General features: G+C 49.9%; 1 protein-coding gene across 2 annotated transcripts in view; it reads left to right on the top strand.

Annotated features, from left to right (window-relative positions):
• Positions 1-25,303, top strand: part of SIN3B (SIN3 transcription regulator family member B) — a 38,733-nt gene that overhangs the window by 2,145 nt on the left and 11,285 nt on the right. Inside the window, exons 4-12 of one of the 2 annotated variants that reach the window (XM_081091145.1) lie at positions 5,384-5,584; positions 9,597-9,740; positions 16,137-16,259; positions 17,380-17,469; positions 17,905-18,023; positions 19,730-19,937; positions 21,876-21,992; positions 23,978-24,216; positions 24,933-25,116. In XM_081091145.1, the coding sequence (XP_080947271.1) occupies positions 5,384-5,584; positions 9,597-9,740; positions 16,137-16,259; positions 17,380-17,469; positions 17,905-18,023; positions 19,730-19,937; positions 21,876-21,992; positions 23,978-24,216; positions 24,933-25,116 (1,425 nt within the window). Of the gene's footprint in view, positions 1-5,383; positions 5,585-9,596; positions 9,741-16,136; positions 16,260-17,379; positions 17,470-17,904; positions 18,024-19,729; positions 19,938-21,875; positions 21,993-22,257; positions 22,339-23,977; positions 24,217-24,932; positions 25,117-25,303 lie in introns of those variants that run through there. The other variant, XM_081091146.1, reaches the window with a different exon arrangement.

The following is a 25,303-nucleotide window of genomic DNA, read 5'->3' as shown; positions in this document are numbered from 1 at the left end:
TGTACTTGGGCATGTGGTCACTCTGATCACCCTGGGTGCCACCCACAAAAAGAAGCAGTTGGGATGTGGGTGTTAATGGCCATTTTTATAATTACCAGCAGAGTCATTGGCTCAGCTCAGGCTTGTGGCTTTGGTCTCTTCTCTCGGGGATAGCTTGCTGTCTCCTTTATCTGGAATCCAAAAGCCTGTTTGAGCCTTACTTTTGTAAAGTCATTATTGTTTTGCCCACCTCAGCCCTGTTGCCATATAAGGTATAATGTTTAGCTGCAGGTGGCGGAGGTGGGGGTGCCCAGAGCAGTGAGGGATGTTTAGTAGTGTCCCTGACTCTACCCACTAGGTCCTCACCCAGTGGAGACAGTCAGAAATGTCATGAGACATTGCCAAGTGTCTCCTGAGAGTAAAATTGCCCCTGATGAGTATACTGGTCTAAGTGAACCTGCTCTTACAACCTCCTCCATCACTGTCCCGGGGGTTCTAATGGGGAAGGTAAAAATCTACTGTAGGAACGCATTTTGCAGGTTTCTCCTCTGATGAAGAGGTGTCCTATTAAAGGAGGGAGTCCGATTTGAAAGGAGAACAGTGAGAGGCCTACATAAGTTCCACCTTCAGTGTGTTGTCGTATTAAAGCTGAGGAGCACATCTCAGTTTTATAAAGGACTTGGAAGCCTGTGGCCGCTGAATTCCAAAGAGCTTCCATTTCACATTTTCAAATGGAGCCGCAGGATCCAGATGTGGGACTCATGCCTCCAGACAGGAGCAGCCTTGGCAGGATTGACCTTTGAAATAGTCACAGCTGGGGGAGGAAACCAAGCTCACTGGCAGTCGTGTGCACAGAGCACTTTGTGAGTCTGAAGTGCCCTATAAACTCAGGGTGTCATTACCATCATTTGCTGAGAAAGAGCAGGGTGGACGTTCTGAGTCGTGCTCACTCTGCGGACACGGCCTTTCTCAGTCCCTGCCTGGAGGAGTCCCTCTGCTCTGGGGCTGGATCTCCGCATGAACTGCCCAGCGGTGGCCCTGCCCCAAATCGCCGCGGGGTCCTGCTGTTCCACACTCCAGGGAGGGCTCTTGTAGAGAAAACAGACCAGATCAGTCTTGTCTCCCCCTGGCTCCCTCAGGAGACGAAGGTTCATTAGCTTGAAGAAAGGCAGGAGAGAACTTAGTTAACAGCCACTTAAAGGGCTTTAGAGTCTGGTTTCAGGGGGAAGAAGCCACATCCAGGGCCTGCTCCTCAGCTGGAGAGGTGCCTCTGGAACATAGCAGCCCACACAGCTTCAGTCAACGCTGAGGACCAGCAGGGCTGTTAGCCTCCTTTGTTGGTAGTCCTCAGTGCCAGGCACAAATGACATGGCTTCCTGGCTCCCTGGAGTCCTTTGAGAGGCTAGACTAGCTGGAGATCTTTACAGGGCTCCCTATACACCAGTGCCCTGGTGACTTTTTAGAAATTGGTTTTTATAGTCTTGCTGTTTTGAAGTACAGCTTTATTCTTTTCATTTTTCATGAATCCTGTCAACTACAGACGAGGAGAGAATAGCTCTGAGGTGCTGAGGAAGAAAAATAAGGGTGCTCCAGCCTTTGGGGAGCCCTTTGTGTGGGGTTTCTCAGCCTTGGCACCATTGCCTTTGGGGCTGGATCATTCTTTCTCTTGGAGACGTTCTGTGCACTGTAAGGCTCTGAACAGCATCTCTTCTCCACCCACCGGATGCCAGCAGCACTCCCTCCTCCGGTATGACAGCTTAAAACCGTCTCCGGACATTGCCAAGTGTTCCGAGGGGCAGCACCACCCCAGCTGAGAACACTAGTCTGTAGAGGAGGACTGATGGGCATGTGCCATGATGAGGGAAACATGGCCAAAGGAGGGCCAGGGACCGTGGTGGGAAGAACGTCCCCTTGCTGGGGCCACAGCCTGCTGAGTCGGCACCATTTTGGATCTGGTCATCAGGGCCTCATTTGTTACCTCACCTCTGCAGAGAGTCCCTCCACTGTCACCTCCAAGTCATTCTCACACCACACCTTTTTGTATATTTCAGAGTAGCAAAGGCAGGAAAAAAATTAAAAAGCCACTGTTTCTTGTTGATTTGCCTTCCCTGGAAAACTGGGAGTCCTCCTGGTCAGGCATGACCCTCGTCTGTCGTGGTCATGACCGTGGCCTCCTTTCGGCACATGTTGTTGGGGGAGAAATGATGTCAGTGGGTCCCCTTGAGGGCAGATCCTGTCATCTCAGAGCTGACTTTTATGCTTGGCTGGGATGAAGGCCAGCTAGGACAGAGACAAAAAGATAAACCTTTAGGTGCCGCTTGTAAGAAAGTGGCCCTATTGCATTCAAAGGGAGGCCTGCTTTCCACTTTCAGGAAGTTCAGACACTTCCTGGCAGATCCTCTCTGTGCTAAGTCACTCACAGAGTGAGTACAGACACCCCCCTGGGTGAGTCCCGAGGTTTATTGGAAGTTCTAGCTCTTGGGGTGCTTGCTGCGATACAGATGGGCAGATGGGACATCCGCGGGAGTTCAGCACTGCGAACGGTGGCGGGGCAGGGCTTGGGGGGCAGCAGGCGCCGGGCCTGTGTCTGGGCAGGGATGGGGGTCTCCCTGGTGGCGGGGGTAAAGGCCTGCGGCAGGAATGAGTGGGTGTGCGTGAGAAATGTCCAGAAACCCAGTGGGCTTGGGACATGAAGGCTAGAGGGTGGGCTAGAGAGGCAGAATGTGGGGAGTTGGTGGGGAGCTCAGGAAGGCTCATCCGTGTCTACGAGGCATTCTAACTGCCTAGACCAGGCCAACCCCAGCTGGCAGAGAAGAGAAAAGACTGGATTGTTCCAGAAGGTTCAGACCAAGAATTGGCAAACTACGGTCCTTGAGCCAAAGCCAGCTTGTTTTTGTATGGCCAGTGGTTTCTGCATTTTCTGAACGTTACATTTAAAAAATATTTTTAATTGTAATAGTTACAAAACAAAATTCATCATTATAACCATTTAAAAGTGTCCAGTGGTTTCTTAATATATTCACAATATCGTACAACTACCACCAATTCCTGAACATTTCTATCACTCCAAAAAGATACTATACCTCCTAATTCTCCCCTGGCAGCCACTAATCCACTCCTCTCCCCATGGATTTGCCTGTTCTGGATATTTCATGAAAATGGAATCATACACTATTTGATCTTTTGTCTCCGGCTTCCTTCACTCAGCATGGCGTTTTCAAGGTTCATCCATGTTGTACTAGAGTGTCTATGAACCAGAGCTTCATTCCTTTTCATGGCCGAATAATATTCCACCATATGGATGGACCACATTTTGTTCATTCAGCTGACGGACACTTGGGTTGTTTCCACTGTTGGTGATTTTGACATCTGTTTTCAGTTCTTTTGGGGTGATACCTGGGAGCAGAATTGCTGGGTCACATGGTAATTATGTTTAACTTACTAAAGAAATGCCAGACTGTTTGCTATAGCCACTGTACCATTACTGTCTGGCCCATTTTTTGGAGCCCTCGTCTCTAGGGATAGTACTCTGTCTTGTCACAGTGGCTCACTCCAGGGGGGGTGAAAATGCCCCCTCGGAGTGGAGTCATGGGGAGCTTTGGGTGAGAGCACAGCCTTCTGTAAAGCAAACCCCGACCCAAGGCTGCTCCCTCTCCCTGCTCCTTCCATCTTCCACTGGGAGGTAATCAGGAGCACCCCCAGAGTGTCTTAGAATGAATTCCCCTGCCCAGGAGAAGTGTTGTTTAGAATTGTGACTGCTCTGGATCTGTTGTGTGTCTGCCCTCCTCAGCTCAGACTTTCTAGAGTTGCCTCTGCACCCGCTGTTATGAGCTGAATTGTGTCCCCTTCCCAAATTCCCTCACTGAAGGCCTCACCCTGTGTGTTAGAATGTGACTGTGTTTGGAGATAGGGTCCTTACAGTGATAATGACCTCTAATCCAGTCTGACTGGTGTCCTGAGGAAATTTGGACACAGAGAGGCCCAGGGTTGGGTGCACACAGAGAGACAACCATGTGAGAACACCGTGAGAAGGCGGCCATCTACAAGCTAAGAGGCCTCAGGAGACACCAACCTCCAGACTTCCAGCCTCCAGACCTGTGAGGAATAAGTTCCTGTTATTGAAGGTGTCCAGTCTGCGGTATTTTGTTACGGCATCTCCAGCAGATTAGTACACCCACCCAGCTGATGGGCAGTGTGCCCAGCAGTCCCCATCCCGCTCCAGGGCCTTTTGGTCAGGGGTTGGTGCAGGTGGGGTGCTGGGCGCCTGGGCGATGGGAACAGTAGACTCAGTTTGTTCCTTCACCTGTTCATCTGGTCATTCCCCAGCAGTGGAGGAAGCCTGCTCTGTCCCAAGCTCTGTTCCAGGCACTGGGGATATAGTTGTGAACAAAGTAGAGTCTCTGTCTGCATGATGTTTGCCATCTGGTCAGGGTGGGCAGACAACAAAATAAGTACAATATGCTACAGTAAGAGAAAAACAGCAAGAAGGGCTCAGAATGCTGGGAGACGGGCATTTTAGTTGGGCACAGGATGGTTCCAGAAGACTGCCTGAGGAACAGCCCCTGCCTGCTGGGGACCTGCAGGATGCCGAGGGTCACTCCTGTCGGCCCAGCTGCTGTCAGTGGCAGAGGGAGGCTGTCATCAGAACCACTCCCAAATTCCAGTTTAGAAACATAAATACCACCTTGGGCGTGGGTCCTGTCCCACTAAGAACTAGGATTCTGAGTGCACAGAAGAGAGACGTGTATGTCTGTTTTTTTATTTGTATTGATGGGAACACACAAATGAAAGGCATGCTTGATGACTGGTCAGGGCCCATCTCTCCTCTCAAGTGACTTGCCCTGGGCTTAATACCAAAAGTCCCGCAGTCCCATGTAGCCTGGACAGTGGGCCCCCCTTATCGGCAGGGTCCCAGTTTTATACCTGCTAAGAGCAGGTGCTTTTACAACTGAAAACAATCTCACTGAAATGGGCTGGCAAAAAGTGTAGGAAGATTTATTTTATAAAGAGGCCAAAAATCCACTCTGAAAAGGATTAAGCAATCCACATTTTATACATTTCTTGCAAATGCTAATTTTTTAAAGTGTAGAGTGTTTCTGAAACCTTCGTGTTCTCTGAATCAGTTGGAAAGGATCAGGCGGAGGCGAGTTCATAAGACTTGCCCAGGAGAGCACAGGCCCACAGAAGGCCCAGGAGGAGCCATCTGCTTGTTCTGTGGGCTCCCCCATCTGCATTCCTCCCCCCGGGCCCGCAGACAGCACCTTTTTTCTGCATCTAATTGAAATACTTGGCTTTGTGCGAGGTTTTGCCTTTTCTCATACAGATAGTGGCGTTCGGTCTGGCGTTTGTCACAATCTGTTCCTGGTGTCGGGCCGGCAGTCACTTACTGTCATATTGTTGTCAGGAGAATTCGCACAACCACAGCGACTGTGCTGAGAACTTCAAACAACAGCTGCTGTACAAGGAGGACAAACCCCAGGTGCCCTTGGAGTCGGATTCTGTGGAGTTCAACAACGCCATCAGCTATGTGAACAAGATTAAGACCCGCTTTCTGGACCACCCTGAGATCTACAGGTCATTCCTGGAGATACTGCATACTTACCAGGTAAGAGGCCTCACTCAGGCCACACTTCTCTGCAGCTCTTCCCGGTGTAATACAATGTCAGGTGCATTTTCTTGTCTGAATTCATGGAATCCTGTAAAAATCTGATAAGCTCTTGTTTTTGCATTAATTTTTTTTACCGTGGTAAAATACAGATAATGTAAAACTTAGCATTTTAACCATGTTTAAGTGTCCAGTTCAGTGGCATTAAGTACATTCACATTGTTGTGCAGCCATTGCCACTGTCCTGCTCCAAAGCTCTATTCATCTTGTAAAACTGAAACTCTGTCCCCATTAAACACTAACTTCCCATCCCCTTTTCCAGCCAGTGGCACCCACCATTCTTTCTGTCTCCATGAATTTTTTGACTCCTCTAGGGACCTCACCTAGTGGGATCATAAGGCCGAATAATATTCCATTGTGTTGATGGAACAGATTTTGTTTATCCTTTCATCTTTGGATGGACATTTGAGTTGCTTCTACATTTTGGCTGCTTTGAACATGGATGTACAAATACCTATTGGAGTTTGGTTTGGTTATGGGTTTGTTTGTGTTTTGGGTTTTTTTTATTATGGTTTTAATATACTCCTTGAGGCAGCTCTGTACCCAAGGAAACATACATCAGAAGGATGAAAAAAGAACCTAAGGGGATGCTCTTGTTCTAAGACGACTTCATCGTTGTTTAGACCACACAGCTGCTTTTATTTTTGCTGAGTACAGCTGTGCAGGCACTGAGGCCGCAGCGGTGAATGGCTGCTGCTGCTTAGGAGTTCAGTCTAGAAGTGGGAGAAACTTGAGATGATGAGGGTGGGAAAAAAAGGGAAATGCAAAGAAGTATGTCAGGGTTAGTGGTTGCCAACCGTGTAAGGGTCAGGGAGAAGATACTCAGGTTGAATCTTGACAAATGGGCCAGAACCATCAGGTAGACAGGTACAGAGAAAGGATGGGCTCTCCGTGTTGGGAACAGCCCACGCAAAGGCCCAGGGGTCAGAAGGAGACTTAACAGGAAGCACAGACAGGCCGTGGTGAGGGACATCTGTGTCATGCAAGGGCTTGGATGTCATCCTCTTCCAGACATGGGGTTTCTGACACCTTTTATTTTTCTGAGCAGCAGAACCCACTTTAAAAAATGAAGTCTTCTGCACAACCTTGATAAGTGAAATAAAGAAGTAGGATTCTCTTTAGCGTAAGTGTGTATGGTCAGATAACGTTTGCTCCCTGAAAACCCAGTGGAGCTGTTTTGACACAACAAACTTTGGCCAAACTTTTGCTAGTGGTGCTGGTGGTGTGCATGGCCCCATCTGGCTCATGTCTAGTATGTAGTGCTTGTACAGCAGGAAGAACTTGCTTCTCACAGATGAGCTATTGCAGTGGTAGCTGTGAGCAATTGATCTGGGGGTGGGGGCAGTGATGTTTGGGATCATAGGAGCTTATGGGTCCTTCACAGATTCCATGGGGTCATTACAGCGTAGGGGCTGGAAGAACCATTATAGAGAGGAGACTGGGAGGTGTCTGTTCTGTTGATGGTAATGGAGAGGCAGAGAAGTTAGATTTATTTATCTAAGGTCATATTGATGGGGCACAGACTCATTCAGAGAAGACTCAATGCTGAAGGTACAGCTTGGTGTCCTCCAACCAGAACCACTGGGGGTTGGTGCCTGGAACTCATCCCAGAGTTATGACTCCTCACATCTGGCCCAGCATCTGCATTTCAAACAAGCCTCCTGATGACCCAGACCCGAGGCTGTCCGTTTCTTCAAGAGGAGCTAGGAGCTGAATTTTTGTGTGAGTTATCTTGGTTTTAGAACATTGGCTTGGATTTTTAAAAGACACTGTGAGGCCCAACGCAAGCAGCTCTGATAAATTTGGCCGTGTGTTCCTGGGTTTGATGTCTGTTAGGTCTTGGTTCAGATCTTAGCTCTGCCACCTGTGCCCTCAGAACCCTTTCCCTCACGCCCCTGAACCTCAGGTTCTAATCTGTAAAGTGGCTGTAACACTGGTGGTGCTGACCCCTGGATTAAATGCCGCGTTCACTAGGCCATTGACTCACAGTGCTTGCCTGGGGTCAGCTGTGGAGAGCTGGTCCCATCATCCACCTGCATACAGCTGTCCCGTGTTTACTGGGGTGAGCACAGCCAGTCCTGCCCCCATGTGACGCTTGACATTCCTAGAAGTGACCTTGCTCTGGAAATCACACCCGCCACAGGGCTTTTGGGAAAACAGGGTCAGGGCACGACACTGGGAAACTGTTAGTGACACGTTAAAAAAAGGCACCTACTAAAAATGGTAGCACCATTGTAAACATTAAATGGCTAAGAATGACATAAATACCACAGCACTTGACCTTGGAAAGCCTTGTGGTTCACTCGTGGGTATGGGAAGATTGCAGCCTGTAGTGTGGGTCACCGTGAGATGCTGGGAGGAGGTTTCCTGAATGGCACGGACATTGTAACTCCCGACGGGGATGGCCGGTCGCTCCTAACAGATGTTGAAGGGGGGCAGGTAGATTCCCACACTACTCAGGTCAGCTCGGTGCAATGTTCTGCTCTTGCCCAGGGCTTCTCCCACATCTGGGGGTGGGGGGCAGTGATGTTTGGGATCATAGGAGCTTATGGGTCCTTCACAGATTCCATGGGGTCATTACAGCGTAGGGGCTGGAAGAACCATTATAGAGAGGAGACTGGGAGGTATCTGTTCTGTTGATGGTAATGGAGAGGCAGAGAAGTTAGGTTTATTTATCTAAGGTCATATTGATGGGGCACAGACTCATTCAGAGAAGACTCAATGCTGAAGGTACAGCTTGGTGTCCTCCAACCAGAACCACTGGGGGTTGGTGCCTCATAAGCAATCGTAAAATCCTCACTGCGCTCAGATGATTCCTTAGGACATGTGTCAAGCTCAAACAGATGCGTTTTCAAAACAAATGTTAAAACAGAACTGACCATCTCTGGGGACATTCCCAGAACGTGTGTCCCTAAGTCAGGGTGTGTGCCCGTAACGTGGTCATAGAGAGCTCCACGTTTCCCTGTGCCAGCCTTCCTCTCCGCCTTATGGTTCCCACGTCCTTGGAAAAACCAGTCCTCCTCATCTTTGTGGATCTGATGAGCGAAGTGGCAGTTTGACGTTGTTTTTCTTTAAGCATCGCCCAGTGTGATCATGGTTCCATGTGTACAGAGGTGACTGAATTCTCTGAGCTGAGTGGTCTCGCCCATCTCCCCTTGGTCTTTCACCTGTCCTGGTGGTTTGGGGCGGGGGGGGGGGGGGGCAGGCAGTTATTTTTCCCCGTCTTAAACAGGTGCTATGCGTCAGGATTGAAAACCAGCTTCCCTCAGTGCAGCAGGCCGGGAGGAAGGGAGACATGGGCCCGTTCCCCTTTGTAGCTGTGGAGTAGGCATACTGATGGGAATGCCCTTCGCTCTGGGAGGGCCCCGGCCTCAACACCTCTTACTTGGTCATATCCTCAGGTGTAGAGTTGATAGGAACTTATTTTTAGTATCCAGCTTGAGTTTTGCTCTCAGCTTCCTGCCCTCCCAACCCAGGTCCCTGCCAGTCTTTATATTGTTACTTTGAGCTCTGAGTCAGACCATCTTTCTTCAAGTGTTGGTGACTCGTGAACCGTTTTGTTGGCCTTGAAGTGCCTTCCCTTCTCTCTACTCTCTTCCCTTGAAGGCCCAGCACTAGTTCCACACTTCCCTGCCCAGCAAAACATGCTCCCTTGCCCTTGGGAGGGCGGGGACCATGTCCTTCCACGGCTGTGTCCCTGTCCACATCCCCCACTCTCCTAGCTCAGGCCCCATCCAAGGCCAGGGCTCAGGCTGTGCTGTGAACTGGGTTCAGACACAAGCACATAGGATTGTTCTCCAGGCAAGGGGGCCCGATACGGGGCACCCCAAGGTGGGCCCCTCTCTCCCAGTAGCTGTCCTTCTGTCTCCTCCACAGTGGTTTGCCTGAATGTCACAGCCTAAGTACCCGGTTCCTTGGCTAACGACTCATTTTCTTTCCCAACAATTGGCAGAAGGAGCAGCTGAGCACAAAGGGCCGGCCCTTCCGAGGCATGTCTGAAGAGGAGGTGTTCACCGAGGTGGCCAACCTCTTCCGGGGCCAGGAGGACCTGCTCTCAGAGTTTGGACAGTTCCTGCCCGAAGCCAAGCGGTCCCTGGTGAGTACAGAGCACCCACCCAGCCCGGGGGCACCTTCTCAGCCAGGGCCGCGTGCCCCAGCGCAGCCCCCAGAGCCAGGCCAGGCTTGTCCAACGCCCGGACATACTGGCTTCCCCCAGCATACAGACTCCCAGGGAGGCTCCCATCACAGGCTCCACCTCCATGTCAAGTGGGAGTAGATCCCGAGGAGGGCTTCTCAGTGGACAGTGCCAGATGGCAAGGGCTGCTTTGGTAGGTAAAGACCAGGGGGAGGGGACCTTGTATTCTCCTGACCTTCAGTCCTGTGACAAGGACCGCAGAGCCAACTGCCTTGTAACCAGGGCTCTGTGGGCGGGGGCGGGGGCGGGGGCTAAGGGGGTGGGGGCTAAGGGGGCGGGGGGGGGGCGGAGGGCTGAGTCTTAGCAATGACAGGAGGCAGAGCAGAGGAGGGACGGGGGACAGCGACTATGAGGATACAGACTGCATTGTTAGTCTGTCTCTCCCTGTTGTGGCCTGAGTTTTGCTGGACTGCCCTTTCCATTTCCTCTTTTTCATGAATATAAGGTGCTTGCTTTTGTTGTTGTTAATCCTCACCCGAGAATATTTTTCCATTGATTTTTTTAAAAAATAGATTTTTATTGATTTCAGAGAGGAAGGCAGAGGAAGAGAGAGATAAAAACATCAATGAGAGAGAATCGTTGATCAGCTGCCTTCTGCATGCCCTACACTGGGGATAGAGCCCGCAGCCTGGACATGTGCCTTGACCAGGAATCGAGCCGTGACCTCCTGGTTCATAGATCGACGCTCAACCACTGAGCAGCACAGCTGGGCTCCTGGTTTTTTTTTGTTTGTCTTTTTAATTATAGCCTTCATGGTAGATGTGAAGTGCATCTCATTGTGGTTTTGATTTTTATTTCCGTGCTGGCTAATGATATTGAACTTTCTTTTTTCACATACTTATTGGCCATTTTTATATCTTCTTTGGAGAAATGTGCATTCAAGTCCTTTGCCCATTTTTTAGTTTGTCTCTTTGTTGTTGAGTTGTAAGAGTTCTTTGTATATTCTGAACACTATATCCTTATTAGATATTTTCCTTCATTCTGCAGGTTGTCCTTTTTTTTTTTTTTTAGTGTCCTTTAATGCACATATTAAAGTTTGATCAAGTCCAGTTACCCATTTTTTCTTTTGTTGCTCATACTTTTAGTGTCAAGTCTAAGAATCTATTGCCAACTTTTCTGAATTCAGGAAGGCTTCTCCATGTGTTTTCTTTTGATAGTTTTAGCTCTTATATTTAGGTCATGGATCCCTTTTGAGTTAGTATTTATATAGAGTGTGAGGTAAGGGCCCAACTTCATTCTTTTGCATGTGGAGATCCAGTCACACCAGCACCATTTGTTGAAAAAACTATTCTTTTGTTCCCATTGAATGGGCTTGGCACCCTTGTTGAAAACCAGTTGGCCATGGTTGTATGAGTTTATTTATGGACTCTCTATTCTAATTCATTAATCTCCATGTCTTCCCTTATGCCCGCACCACACTGTCCTGTTTACTGTAGTTTTGTAATAAGTTTGAAAGCCAGAGTGTGAGTCCTCCAGTTTTATTCTTTTCTAAGAATGTTTTGGCTATTCAGGGCCCCCCTTGTCATTTGAAGATCAGCTTTTCCATTTCTATGAAAAAGGCCATTGGGATCTTGATAAGGATTGCAATGAATCTTTCAACTGTTTTTGGGAAGTATCGCCATCTTAACAATAGTAAGCCTTCCAATCCATGAACATGAGCATCTTCCCATCTATTTAAATCCTCTTTAATTTCTTTCAGCAATGTTTTATAGTTTTCAATGTACATGTCTTACACTGCCCTGATTAAACTTATTCCTAAGTAGTACTATTTTTTGATGCTAATGGACAGGAAATTTTCTTAATTGCATTTTTGATCGTTCATTGCTAGCATATAGAAACACCACTGCTTTCTTGTGTGTTGATTTTGTAACCTGTAGTTTTTCTGAATTCATTTATTCGCTTTGTTTCTGTGCATTTGCTAGGATTTTGTGTGTATCAGATCATGTCACCTGCTAATATAGTTTCCCTTCTTCCTTTCCAATTTTAATCCCCTTTTCTTTTTTTGGCCTAATTGCCCTGGTAGAACCTCCAGTACTGTGGTGGGAACAAACATCTTTGTCTTGTTCATGATCTTAGAGCAAAAGATTTAAGTTTTTCACCATTGAGTGTGCCGTGAGCTGTGTATTTTTCATAAACGCCCTTTACTGGATTGAGGAAGTTCCCTTCTCTTCCTAGTTTGTTGACTTCCCCTTCCTCCTTTCATTTTTCCTCTCTGTCCTGATGACGACTTGGAGAGTGAGCACAGAAATTGCGCGCGCACACACACACACACACACACACACACACACACACTTCACACTTCATCACCACCTCTCTGGTTTCTGCTTCTGAATGAAGATGCTGTGAGGGCGGTCTCAAAGGGAGGAGATCAGGGGCAGGAGTCTGGGTTTGGATGCCTTGAAGACGCTTTGTCTAGTCAGGCAGACTTCCAGTAGGTGGGCTGGGGCTAGTTGCACGTGCCGACCCCCCCTCCCCCCGCCCTTGTCACTGTCTCGAGGACACTTAGTGGTATCCCTAAGCAAGGATGCCACCAGCAAACACTTCCTGACTCCAAGTTGGAGGAGCTCTGTGCCTATCAGTGGGGCTGATATTAAGTGCTGGAGCTGCAGCCCATCCTTTCAACCTGCTTGGTGCCCAGTGAACACAGCCTGGACCATGGCCCTTGCTTAGCTTCCTTGGGCGCTGTAGGTGGGCTTGGCCAGCGCCTCCTGGGCCTTGTTTCCTTCCTGCCTCCTGCTCAGATGGGGACGCGACAAACTGTTGTTTTTCTTTTTTTTATTTTTTTTTTAATATATTTTATTGATTTTTTGCAGAGAGGAAGGGAGAGAGATAGAGACTTAGAAACATCGATGAGAGAGAAACATCGATCAGCCGCCTCCTGCACACCTCTTACTGGGGATGTGCCCGCAATCCAGGTACATGCCCTTGACCAGAATCGAACCCGGGACCTTTCAGTCCGCAGGCCGACGCTCTATCCACTGAGCCAAACCGGTTTCGGCAAACTGTTGTTTTTCAAGTGCCCTCTGCAAGGCCCGGCATGTGCTCAGTGCTCCATCTTTCTCTTCTTGGCAAAAGTCCCTCCTCTTCCTTCTGCATCCCTGGTAGTTCAAGCTGCATCCTGTCATACTCTGAAGCTCCGTCTTGCCCCCTTGTATGCTTTGTAGACCCCTTGGGTCTCATCCTCTTGGATCTGGGCCTTGCATCTCAGCCTTGGCAGCTTTTTCCTTGAATTCTGTCTTCGCAGGGGGATAGGCACACAGTAATGCCCTGACTGGCCTTCCCAGAGCCAGCCGGCAGCGCTGAGTGGTCCAGGGACAGCCACCTTCCTGGGAAAGAAGGTCTGGCTGAGTCCCAGCCCACTTCCGCTGCTCTGGCGGAAGTGAAGGGGCTAGCGATGTGTCCTTCTCCACACCCCAGGGAGGCTCGAGAGAGCAGCCCTGCCTTAACCAGAGATAGTGGGTGCAGTGCCTGGAGCAACAAGGGCTCATGATTGCACACCTTGGTTCTAGTCTCACCTTGTCACCTTCTTGCTGTGGGAGCCTGGCAGGTCGCTTTGGGAGCCTCTAGGAAGTGATCCTCTCTTCCTGGGCCAGTTGGAAAATTCCTTAGGGAAGGGCCTGGCCAGAGTGAGCCTGGGTCTTTGCTCCTGAACCACCCTGGCAGTCAGTATAGCGGGTGGAGAATGCTGTCCATTGGGGTTGCGGGGGGCATTGCACAACAGCAGACAGTAGGTAATTGATAAAATTGTCTGTCTACACTGTTTGTTCCAACTCTTAGCAATTTTGGGGCAAGGGTGGTCTTAGTTCTCATGAAATTTCATCTTGATGATGATGATGCTTCAAGCACTGGTGGATGGCCAGTGAGTGGAGCCTCTTGTCCTCTCATGGATGTGGTTGCAGCACCCCCTGGTGAGCATGACTGGAAATTTACAAATTAGGCATAGATAAAGCCCGTCCTAAAAAATTAAGCATTTCCCCCAGAAAACTGCCTGCCCATCCATTTTTTTAAAATGGCATTTGTTGTCAATTCAGTTTTTTAGAGTATACTAGGTGATTAGAGCTACCTTATATATTTAGGAAGATTGAATCAATGTTTAAATTATTAAAAACACCCATGTACAGTTTGTTACATAAAGTGAACTTTATATTATGGTTCTTTGTATTAATATTTGGACTTCTATTAAAATTTCGGGAAAAAGAAACCAAGATGAAATTTGATGTTGTGCTAATTAAACCTGACTGTTTGGCCTAGGTCAGAGCTGGCTGATGTTTCCCTGTGAAGGGCCAGGTATCTTGGGCTTTGCAGGCCAGGCTTCCTGTGTTGCAAAGACTCAGTTCTGCTGCCCTTTGGTGTGCAGGCCGCGCTCTATCAGGAAAGCAGCCTTGGACTGTATGTCAAGTGGCTGTGCCTGTGTGCTAATAAAACTTTATTTACAGAAACAGGCGAAGAAGCATGGTGAATATGCCAACCCCCAGCCAAATAGGCTTTGGGTCCATGTAGCTCAAGTGTTCATAAGTTGCAGCTGTTAACTAATGTTAGCTAATGTTGCCCTTCGGCTGGGCAAGCACTGGGTTTCCCCGTTGGTCCCCAATCTCCGTCCCACTCAGTGCATGTCATAGTGCCACAGCCGGTCTCCTTTAGGAATTGGTGTTTTCACCTATTCTTACAGCCACAAAGGAGATGAGGGAGAATTTTCCACTTAATATTCTTAAGAGTAACTGACTCTTTAGATGACTATTCTCCAAAGAAGTTTTTCCCCTAAGGGACAAGTGTGGCCTGTAGTTAACGATAAGATTTTATTACTGTCATTATAATTATTATAAAATAGTAGGTGCTCATGAAAAAAATCAAATATCAGTAAGAGTATCAAGTATGAAAAGTAAATTTCCCTTCCTCTCCTCAGTTCCCCAGTCACTGTCCTCAGAGGTAAGCACCCACAGTGTCTTATATTGAGTCCCTCTAGAAATTCCCACTGCATGTACAAACAGATGTTTATCCTTTTTTATTAATCCTCACCTTGAGGATATTTTTTCCATTGCTTTTCAGAGAAAGAGTAACAGATAAGGAGGGAGAGAATGGGAGAGAGAGGGAGGGCAGGGGAAAACATCCATGTGAGAGAGAGACATTGACTGATGCCTCCCTCACACACCCTGACCAGGGCTGGGGAGCGAACCCATAACCGAAGTATGAGGTACGTGTCCTTGACCTCTAGAGTTGAACCCGTGACCCTTTGGTGCTCAGGCCGGCACTCTAACCACTGAGAACACTGGCTAGGGCTATCCTTTTTTTTTTTTTTTAATGGCATCCTGTTTATTCTGCTTAGATTTTTTTTCTTTTCTGTTTTACGTAACAATGGATCATGCACACCTGTCTCAGGCAGAGACACACAGATGCAGAGCTCACTGTTACCTGGTAGATGCTGCTGTTTTCTTTGGGTGCAGCATGACGTGCTCACCCAGCCCACGCTGTGGGCCTATAGCGCGTCCTTTATGTGGTGTCTCCCCGTCCGGGTCCCATGGTGGGGTGGGAATGACGACGTGGTGGGTGACTTTGGAGTGCCTCCAAAAGCTGCAGTCTGTCCACCTTCCTCCACCCACTCCAGCTTTCCGGCAATTCACATAGATGCAAGTTCTCCCAGAGGCGTTTTTTGTAAATGTGGCTAACACCCAATAGATACCCCACTTGGGAGAAACAGCCCTAACCTGTTCACTGATGGCTGGTGTAGAGCCTGCGGGGACTGAGTGCTGACACTGCTCATTCATAGGAAAGAATACAGACTTGGCTCCCCCACCCCACCCCGCCCCGCCCCGCCCCGCCCAGTGACCTGGAGGCTGTCGGCTGCTTCCTCTTGCTGCTGGGGCCCTGTGCGTGCCAGTCGCCTCGTCTGAAGTGCTTTCCCTTCTGGATGCACTTGAACACCAGACCCTCGTTATCGGTGGTCCACTGGGTGAGCCCCACACACCCAGGCCCAGCCCCAGTGTTTCACCCTATGTCTTCTATCGCCGGTCAGGACCCAGCCTCCATCGTGGCCTTCTGTGAGCCTTCTCCCAGCCTCATGGTGTTTGTCACACTGTCATGATCTGGGTACACGGGTCTCTCCCCAGTAAATGTGAGCATCTCGAGAGTTGGGGTCACCTCACATGTGGACAGAGCCCCTGGCCCATGGCAGGCAGTGCTCTCTGGAGCCGGGGGCCGAGCTGAAGGCTGTTGCAGGCATGCAGACAAATAGAGAACCAGCACTGATGGGCCCAGCTGTGTCCCCCCAACGCTAACCACCTCCTGTGTTTGTGTCCTTAGTTCACAGGAAATGGGCCCTGCGAAATGAACAGCGTCCAGAAGAGTGAGCACGAGAAGAGCCTGGAACACAGCAAAAAGCGCTCCCGGCCCTCACTCCTCCGTCCTGTGTCAGCACCGGCCAAGGTAATCGCCAGCCTCGGGTGTGGATATACACGTGTGGACGCACGGCAGCCTTGCCTTCTCTGTACATGAACTGGGGAGCAACATTCGCAGCCCACGCAAGTAGGCCTGGGCAGGAGGCTGAGTCTGGGCCCTGGTCTGGCTTGAAATGCCCTGGCGGTGGGACCTGGGAAGTCAGCTCACCTCCAAGGGTGCTGCTCCTCTGTTTCCCGGGATCACAGATAGGTGTGAGGAGTGTCCCCTCCTCCTCGAGAAACCAGAGGTAATGCTCACTCTGCTCCTGGCACCGTCACGCCTCTCTGATGGGCGGGGCCCATGTACAGTTGTGCAGGTTGGTCCCTGCATCCAGTGCCCCGCTGAGGGATGGAAGGGGCTGAGGTCCAGCTCCTATTGCTCTCATCACCCTGATAGTGATGTTCTCAGTCCATCATTGTTTGTGCATTTACTAGGGAACTTTCTACTGTAAGGAAGGACTTCCCTTTACTCCTTTATTCAGTTACCTGTGTCAATCTGAACTCTGGGTTATAATCCGTAACTATTAGTTTGTCTTGATGCCCAAACTGTCCCAAAATGGGTCAGTACAGCCCTTTCGGGGTGGCCCCTGTGTCCCCTTGACACGTCTCCATCATTCTTCAGGCATCGGAAGATGGTTTTGTAGCCTCAGGAGTGTATCCAAGTTTAGGTCCTAGTCTAGCTTAGAGACAGAAGGTCTTCCAGAGCCTTAAAACCTGGGCCTCTGTGGGATCCCACCAGTGCTGTCCTCCTCCTGTCCCTTTCCCATCACTGCATGGCTCACAGGATAAAACAGGCAGGGGAGGGGTTTCTGATATTGTACCCAGTGGCATAGCTACCTTGCTATTCCAACTTTATGATGTTCCTGCCTGTTATCAAAAGCCCTAAGCTATCGAGACGTAGATCCCAGATTATGGGTGGGGCAGTCCTGTGACCTTCACCCGTCACTAGGTCGTGGAGGTGAGTGGTTCTGAGACGGTCATCCACAGGGGTCCTGGGCAGACCTCATCCAGCACCCAGTGGCAGTTCCTGTCAGAACTCAGTGCTGGCCGTGCTGACTCTGACAAAGATGGATGCACGGAGCACTGACAACACGAATTTCTCTCCGCAGAAGAAAATGAAACTGCGTGGCACCAAAGACCTGTCCATCGCCGCCGTGGGGAAGTACGGGACTCTGCAGGAGTTCTCCTTCTTTGACAAGGTGACTGGTGGGACTGAGGTTTGCAGAGCGAGAGCTTCTAGGAAGGGAGCAGGTAGGAGGAGGGGCAGGCACCAGCTTTCACAGTGGAAGGGAGTGTGGGCCATCATTGAACAGATGGCAGGTGGTGCGCTGTAGGCGTCAGAGCTCGGGACCCAGCGGATTTGAGAACACACATCTTCCACACCCCAACTGTAACTTTTCTAAAGCAGAGCTCATGCTGGGGCTCCCATGGGGTCAGTGGCCTGAACCAGCGAGATGGCCCATGCTATCTGAACTGTGAATGCTCAAGGAGAGCGTTGCCATGCAGACCACGGCCAGTCACTTTAGAGCAAGCCCATGTTGGTGACTTCATGTACCTAGTGATGGCTAAGCCAAGTAGGCACGGGCCAGGGTTGGGCCCAGCCCGCAAAGCCTCCTGACGTACTCTCCCTGCAGGTGCGCAGGGTCCTGAAGAGCCAGGAGGTCTATGAGAACTTTCTTCGCTGCATCGCACTCTTCAACCAGGAGCTCGTGTCCGGCTCTGAGCTCCTCCAGCTCGTCAGCCCGTTTTTAGGGTGAGCAACACTGCGCCAGGCTCTCCACAAGTTTAGCTTCTGTAAACTCTGTCCACCTTTCTTTGGGCTATTGTTTTGAAGATGATAGGTACTTTTTTTGATACTGCCTTTAAATGGAAATTGTTGTGGGGATTATTATAGATTCACCGGCAGTAGTAAGAAAACACAGATCCTAGGACTGGTTCCCCCCATGGGAACCTCTGAAGTCAGCACCACAACCAGGATGGTGACACTCGGGCAACCCACCCATCTTTGCAGGTTTCCCTATTTCTAGTTCGTGTGTGTGTGTGTGTGTGTGTGTGTGTGTGTACAGTTCTGTCACCTGGGAAGGGAGTGTGTCTCACTACAGTCACGATACTCAGTGGCTCCAGAACCACAAGGATCCTGTGCTGACCTTTGATACCCAAGCCTGTGTCCCTCTTGCTTCCTGCTCCAGTCCCCGCCACAGCCCCTGACAACCATCTCTGTGCTCCATCTCTAACACCTACACGACAAAAGTGTTATATAAATGGAATCAGGATCAGCTTTTTCCACGCAGCATAGAGCCCTGGAGAATCTCACTATGTAGGCTTTTAAAATTCCAACAATCAGAAATTGCAGGAAGATGAAAGACTGACTAGCATCCCAGCCACCCAAAGAGAAACACTTAACCACCAGCTTCCACACATCCTGCTCAGTGTGTGGGGGGCAGTGTGGGGGCGGCCCCAGGCCCGGGCAGCCGCTGGGAAGGTGGGGATGTTCTAGGACAGCAGTCGCCAACCTTTTGGACCTCACAGACCACCGGTTGGTGACGGTTGTTCTGGGAGGTGGACGCAAACCCACAGTTCGTGCACAATGAGCTTTAGGAAACGGGGTTGGCCAGGTCCCAGCATTGCTTCCCCCTCACCCGCCCTGTCACATTGGGAAGGTTTCTTAGCCAGTCTGACCTCAGTTTCGGAAAGCTCCATGTGGGCTCTGCACATAAGACCCTTCAAATAGAATCCATAATATGGTGAGTGTGCATTATAGACGGCTGTATTAGTGACCTGTGTAGCCCCAATGAAAACCCCAGGGGAGGAGCCTGCCTGGCTGTTGTGGCAGGATCACTGTGCCAACTGTCACAGTGACTGCACTCTTGCATAGGCTTTGACACTCATTTAAACATAAACCCAGGTGACATTGGGGTGGATTGCACGAAAACCTTCCCATCAACATGCGTGGTGGTTACATTATGACTTACGAGAATATATCCATAGAGGGTGCTCCTAGGAGGAGGAACAGAGCTTGGCAGACTGATCTTCAAGGGCCAGGGGCTAGACTACCTAACTCCGGCATTGTGTAAAAGAAGCCACAAGCAGTGTGTCAGGATGGACATCACTGTGCCAATAAAACTTGATTTACAAAGACAGGAGTGGGCAGGTTGGCCAACCTTGGCCTCTTCCAGTCAAGGAACATTGCCGACCCAGCTTCTGCCAGTCTAGGTTGTCTTTTCTAGAGTGTGCAGATGGTGGGCCTGACTGGTGACAAAGTTTTGGGGGGCAGATTCACTCCCAAGTGGGGACTTTATGCACCTCTGGTGCTAGGTTCTGCCTCCTGTCTCTCCTCCCTGAGCGTGCATTCTGACCATCTTTAACCACAGATGTCTATATGGAGCCATTCTGAAATCTCTAGATCACTCCCAGGAAGCCCTGGGGGTGTTGACTTACCATTTGTTTTTATTTCTGAAGGAAATTTCCAGAACTTTTTGCACAATTCAAGTCTTTCCTGGGGGTGAAAGAACTATCATTCGCCCCGCCCATGAGCGACAGAGCTGGGGATGGAATAAGCCGGGAAATCGACTATTCATCTTGTAAGCGCATTGGATCCAGCTATCGGGCGCTCCCCAAAACTTATCAGCAGCCCAAGTGCAGTGGGAGGACGGCCATCTGCAAGGAGGTAGCTCCCTGGGGCTTAGGTTGGCTTGTGTGGGGCATGTACCCCCTTCCCCTCCCCTCCCCCCCCTAAAAAAACACCCGTCATTCTCATATATCAGATAAAAGACTGAATATCAGCCCCCTAAATGTTGAGTAATGGATGTGCTGGGATGTGGCAAAACAAAATACCTGAGCAGAGGTGAGTTTCTTACCCTGCTGGCAGTTTTGGTAAGGCAGGGAGCCCACGGCACCAGCGTAGGGTTGGCACATGCCATCATTTTGCTGAGCCTGCTCTGTCCTGGGTTCACTGCCCTCAGTATGTTTTTGTTTAGTGTGACAATTGAATACATCTTCAGGGTTAGAGGACAGCCTGTTACTGTATATCCAGAATTCAAGACTGCCTGCTGGGTTCCAGGGATCAGCAAGGAACCACCTATGGGCCAAATCCCAGGCCAAAGCTGGTCCATTGGTTGTGTTTGTCAATAAAGTTTTATTGTCACAAAGCTACACCCATTGATTTGCATATTGCCTGTGACTACTTTATTAAGACTAAGGCAGAATTGAGTAGTCCCCGCAAAACTTGAAATATTTATTATCTGGCTTTTTAAAATATATTTATAAATATTTTTATTGATTTCAGAGAGGAAGGGAGAGGGAGAGAGAGATAGAAACATAAATGATGAGAGAGAATCACTGATTGGCTGCCTCCTGCACGCCTCCTACTGAGAATTGAGCCAGCAACCCCAGCACGTGCCCTTGACTAGAATCGAACCTGGGACCCTTCAGTCCACAGGCCAAGGCTCTCTCCACTGAGTCAAACCAGCTAGGGCTTTAATATATATTTTTATTGATTTTAGAGAGGAAAGGAGAGGGGAGAGAGATAGAAATATCAGTGATGAGCAAGAATCATCGATCGGCTGCCTCCCACATGCCCCACTCTGGGCATCGAACCTACAACTCAGGCATGTGCCCTGACCAGGAATTGAACTGTGACCTCCCAATTCATAGGTCAATGCTCAACTACTGAACCACACTGGCCGGGCTCATTTTTACAATTATTGAGGTAGATTTCCATGTCTCAGGAAGCTGGGAAATCACTGACAGTCTCCAGTCCCAGTAAGCATCTGGGCCAAAACAAGATGGGAGCCCAGGCACGTGATGCCTACCTTGTGGTGTAGGCAGATTCATGGAGTGAGCACATGGTTAGGTTAGAAGCTCTGATTCATAAATGCATTGTGCTGGGGGCATTGCCCTGAGAAGGTGGACTTACTGGAGGTATAGTTCTCATTGGCATGTATGTGCATGACATGTCCATCTCTCTCTGATCTTCCTGTCCCGACTCTGGTTCAGGATCAGTGGCTGCTTGGCACTTGCTTACTCTTTTATTAACTCTACTAGAGGCCGAGTGCACAAAATTCATGCACTGCGGAGGGTGGGGGAGGGGGGGTCCTTCAGCCCGGTCTGCGCCCTCTCGCAGTCCAGGAGCCCTTGGGGGATGTCCGACTGCCGTGGAGGCGGGAGAGGCTCCTGCCACCACCAATGCACTCGCCAGCTGTGAGCCCGGCTTCTGGCTGAGCAGCACTACCCCTGTGGGAGCACACTGACCACCAGGGGGCAGCTCTTGCATTGAGTGTCTGCCCCTGGTGGTCAGTGCGCATCATAACAACCGGTCGTTCTGCTGTTTGGTCGATTTGCATGTTAGCATTTTATTATATAGGATGACTTGAGAAGCCAGTCTGGTGGGAGTGTGCATTATCTGGCTTTTTACAGAGAAAGTTTGCCAACCCCTAAAATACTATGATTTGTTCACTTGATCACATTTACTGTTTGTATGATACGGGAATTTCCTGTAAAATCAAGGTGATATTACTTCTTATATTTTCTACAATGAACAGTACCATAAACAGTTCTGGCAGCCAGGGCTTGTTACCTGGGATAACAGCATCTCTTCTTGATGCAGGTGCTGAATGACACCTGGGTCTCATTCCCGTCTTGGTCAGAGGACTCCACCTTTGTCAGCTCTAAGAAGACACCCTACGAGGAGCAGCTGCACCGCTGTGAGGACGAGCGCTTTGAGGTGTGTATGCTGGTGCTGCAGGGTCCTCTGGGTGGCCCTGAGTCCTGGCCAGGATGGTGGTGACATGGGGTGTGCCTTGTCCTCATCCTCCATGGCACTGTCCTCACTCTCCCCTGCTCATCTCCCTCTCCATCCTGGGATATATCCTGACCCTTTTTTTTTTTTTTAAATTTTGTTTTATTGCTTAAAGTATTACAAAGAGTATTACATATGTCTCCTTTCTTTTTTTCTCCTTGACCTTCCCCCGGCCTCCCCTACCCCCCAGTGTCTTGTGTCCATTGGTTATGCTTATATGCATGCATACAAGTCCTTCAGTTGATCTCTTATGCCCCTCCCTACCCTCCCCGGCCCTTCCCGCTGTAGTTTGACAGTCTATTCGATGCTGCTCTGCCTCTGTATCTATTTTTGTTCATCAGTTTATAATGGTCTTTATTATCCATAAATAAGTGAGATCATGTGGTATTTTTCCTTGACTGGCTTATTTCACTTAGCATAATGCTCTCCAGTTCCATCCATGCTGTTGCAAATGGTAAGAATTCCTTCTTTTTTTACAGCAGCATAGTATTCTATTGTGTAGATGTACCACAGTTTTCTAATCCATTCATCTGTTGATGGGCACTTAGTCTGTTTCCAGATCTTAGCTATGGTGAATTGTTCTGCTATGAACATAGGGGTGTGTATATCCTTTCTGATTGGTGTTTCTGATTTCTTGGGATATATTCCTAGAAGTGGGATCACTGGGTCAAATGGGAGTTCCATTTTTAACTTTTTGAAGAAACTCCATACTGTCTTCCATAGCGGCTGCACCAGTCTGCACTGACCCTTCTTAACCTCCCCACTGCACCCCACCCCCGTCTCCTCTTGAGTATCAGGGATGCCAGCACTTTCCAACAGGATAGGTCCTCACAGATCTCTTATTTGCTTTGCTTTCCTTCAGGCTGGCTAGGCAATGTATTTGAATTTAATTTCTTTAATTAAAATTAAGTTAGCTTGCCTGGCCAGTGTGGCTCAGTGGTTGAGTGTCGACCCAGGAACTGAGAGGTTGTGGGTTCAATTCCTGGTCGGGGCACATACCGGGTTTTGGGCTCAATCCCTAGTGGGGGGTGTACAAGAGGCAGCTGATTGATGATGTTACTCTCTTATCGATGTTTCTGTCTCTCTATCCCTCCCTTCCTCTCTCTCTCAAAATCAGTAAGAACATATTTTAAAAATTTAGTTAGCTTAAGTTAATTTTTTGAAAATTTTGCTGACATGCAGCATAAGAATAGACACAGCAATCAGGTTCCCTTCCCCAGTGGTAACAGCTCATAAGTCCCTGTCACAAAATCACAGCGAGGTCAGTGACATTGGCACATTTGCCCCGTTGGACTGTATTTGTGTGTGCATATGTGGCATGTGCACGTGTTGAATTGTGCATACACATGTATTCAGCTCTGCGTGTTTCCACCTTTGGTGGTTCCTGTGTTCACCACCACAGCCAAGACACTAAGCGGCTCCGTACCACTAGGACCCCTCCTTCTGCCCCTTATATCTGAACACCTCCCTCCCAGGCCCGCCCAGCCCTGACCCCTGGCAACACTGACCTGTGTTCATCTCTCACTGTGGCACAAATGGAGTCACATGGTATGTTCCCTTTGGGGATTGGCTCCCCCTGCACATGCCCTGAGAGTCATCCAGGGGTTAAGTACACCACAGGTCCGTTCCCCTTTTTTGCCAAGCAAAGCTTGCTCTCTGTGCCTGTGTAGGGGGTCAGCCAGCAGTGAATGGCCAATGGCTCTCAGTCCCTCAGCACCAGGTCCTGCATTTGTGCCTCCCCTGACTGGATGCCAGCTCAGTAATCAGCCTCACTTGCTCAGGGCCCCACCTTCTAATGCCCGTCACACCCCTCAGACGTGGAGTTTGTTAGCTCTGTCCTAGCATCCCTTCTGCCAGCCCAGGCTCTTCCCTAGGGCCCCACTGACCCCTTCCCGCCTTCCTCTCCATAGTTAGACGTCGTCCTGGAGACCAACCTGGCCACCATTCGAGTGTTGGAAAGCGTGCAGAAAAAACTGTCCCGGATGGCACCAGAAGACCAGGATAAGTTCCGGCTGGACGACTGTCTGGGGGGCACGTCGGAGGTGATCCAGCGTCGCGCCATCCATCGCATCTACGGGGACAAGGCTCCCGAGATCATCGAGAGCCTCAAGAAAAACCCTGTCACCGCTGTCCCGGTCGTTCTCAAAAGGTTTCCTCCGCTCTGGCCCTGGGCACTCGCTCATTAGTGTTGTTGGTCACAGATGTCATCACAAGGTGGGGAGGGGGGCGGGGGGGCCCCCGGGGCCTCAGGGTGCCTTACTGGGTGTCTCAGTCTTCCTTTGTCTTCCTGTTCCCCTCCCGAGAGGAAAGCATGGTTAACACTTGTCCTAGTCCTTTGGCCACCACGCACATTATTAGGTCGAAACATGAAGAGTGGGGCCTGTATCACAGCTTGCCTTGTACTTAGTATTGTGTCTTAGGAACTTTTCCGTGGTAGTGAACAGGTATTAAGTGCTGCCCTCAGTTGGGTGCTGTGCTTGGCCCTGGGGTTGCAGAGCTGAGCAAGACCCACACAATCCCCTCATGGGGTTGACAGTTGAGCCAACAGCTACATGGAATATGGTCAGTGGCAGAAGCCAGGACAGGGAGGAGGTTGGTTCCGTGGCAGCGACGTTTGAGAAACCATAAAACTGTCCACATTGGTCCTCCAGGGCCATGGCTCCCTCCTCCCCTCCTTTACTCAATACAGACAGGCCTGGCGCTGGCTGTCCCACTGTGGCACAAATGGAGTCACATGGTATGTCCCCTAGTGCATGGCTAGTCTGTGGATGGAAGACAGGCTGGCCCTAGTGCAGGGATGGCTCAGGCGGGTGTCACAGGCTGTTCCCATGCTGTCCTTGTGCTGAGCCCCTCTGGCCCCCACAGGCTGAAGGCCAAGGAGGAGGAGTGGCGGGAGGCCCAGCAGGGCTTCAACAAGATTTGGCGGGAGCAGTACGAGAAGGCATACCTCAAGTCCCTGGACCACCAGGCCGTGAACTTCAAGCAGAACGACACCAAGGCCCTTCGCTCCAAGAGCTTGCTCAACGAGATTGAGAGTGTCTATGATGAGGTGAGGCCCTCCTCTGCGCCGGGTCTCTGCCTGTTTCCCAGCGGGTAGGCGGGCTTGGTGGCATTGCCCTCACGGCCGTGTAGGGGTGAGGATGGAGGTTCCTGTAGCACAGACCGGGGCTGGTCAGGGAGGACTGGGGCTCTTCCCTCCTTCCTCCCCCTGTGGGCCTTGGTGGACCTTCCTTCAC

The sequence above is a fragment of the Myotis nattereri genome, assembly GCF_964212035.1.
Source record: "Myotis nattereri genome assembly, chromosome: 5".
Classification (NCBI taxonomy): Eukaryota; Metazoa; Chordata; class Mammalia; order Chiroptera; family Vespertilionidae; genus Myotis; species Myotis nattereri.
This window is presented reverse-complemented; position numbering and strand designations above follow the sequence as displayed.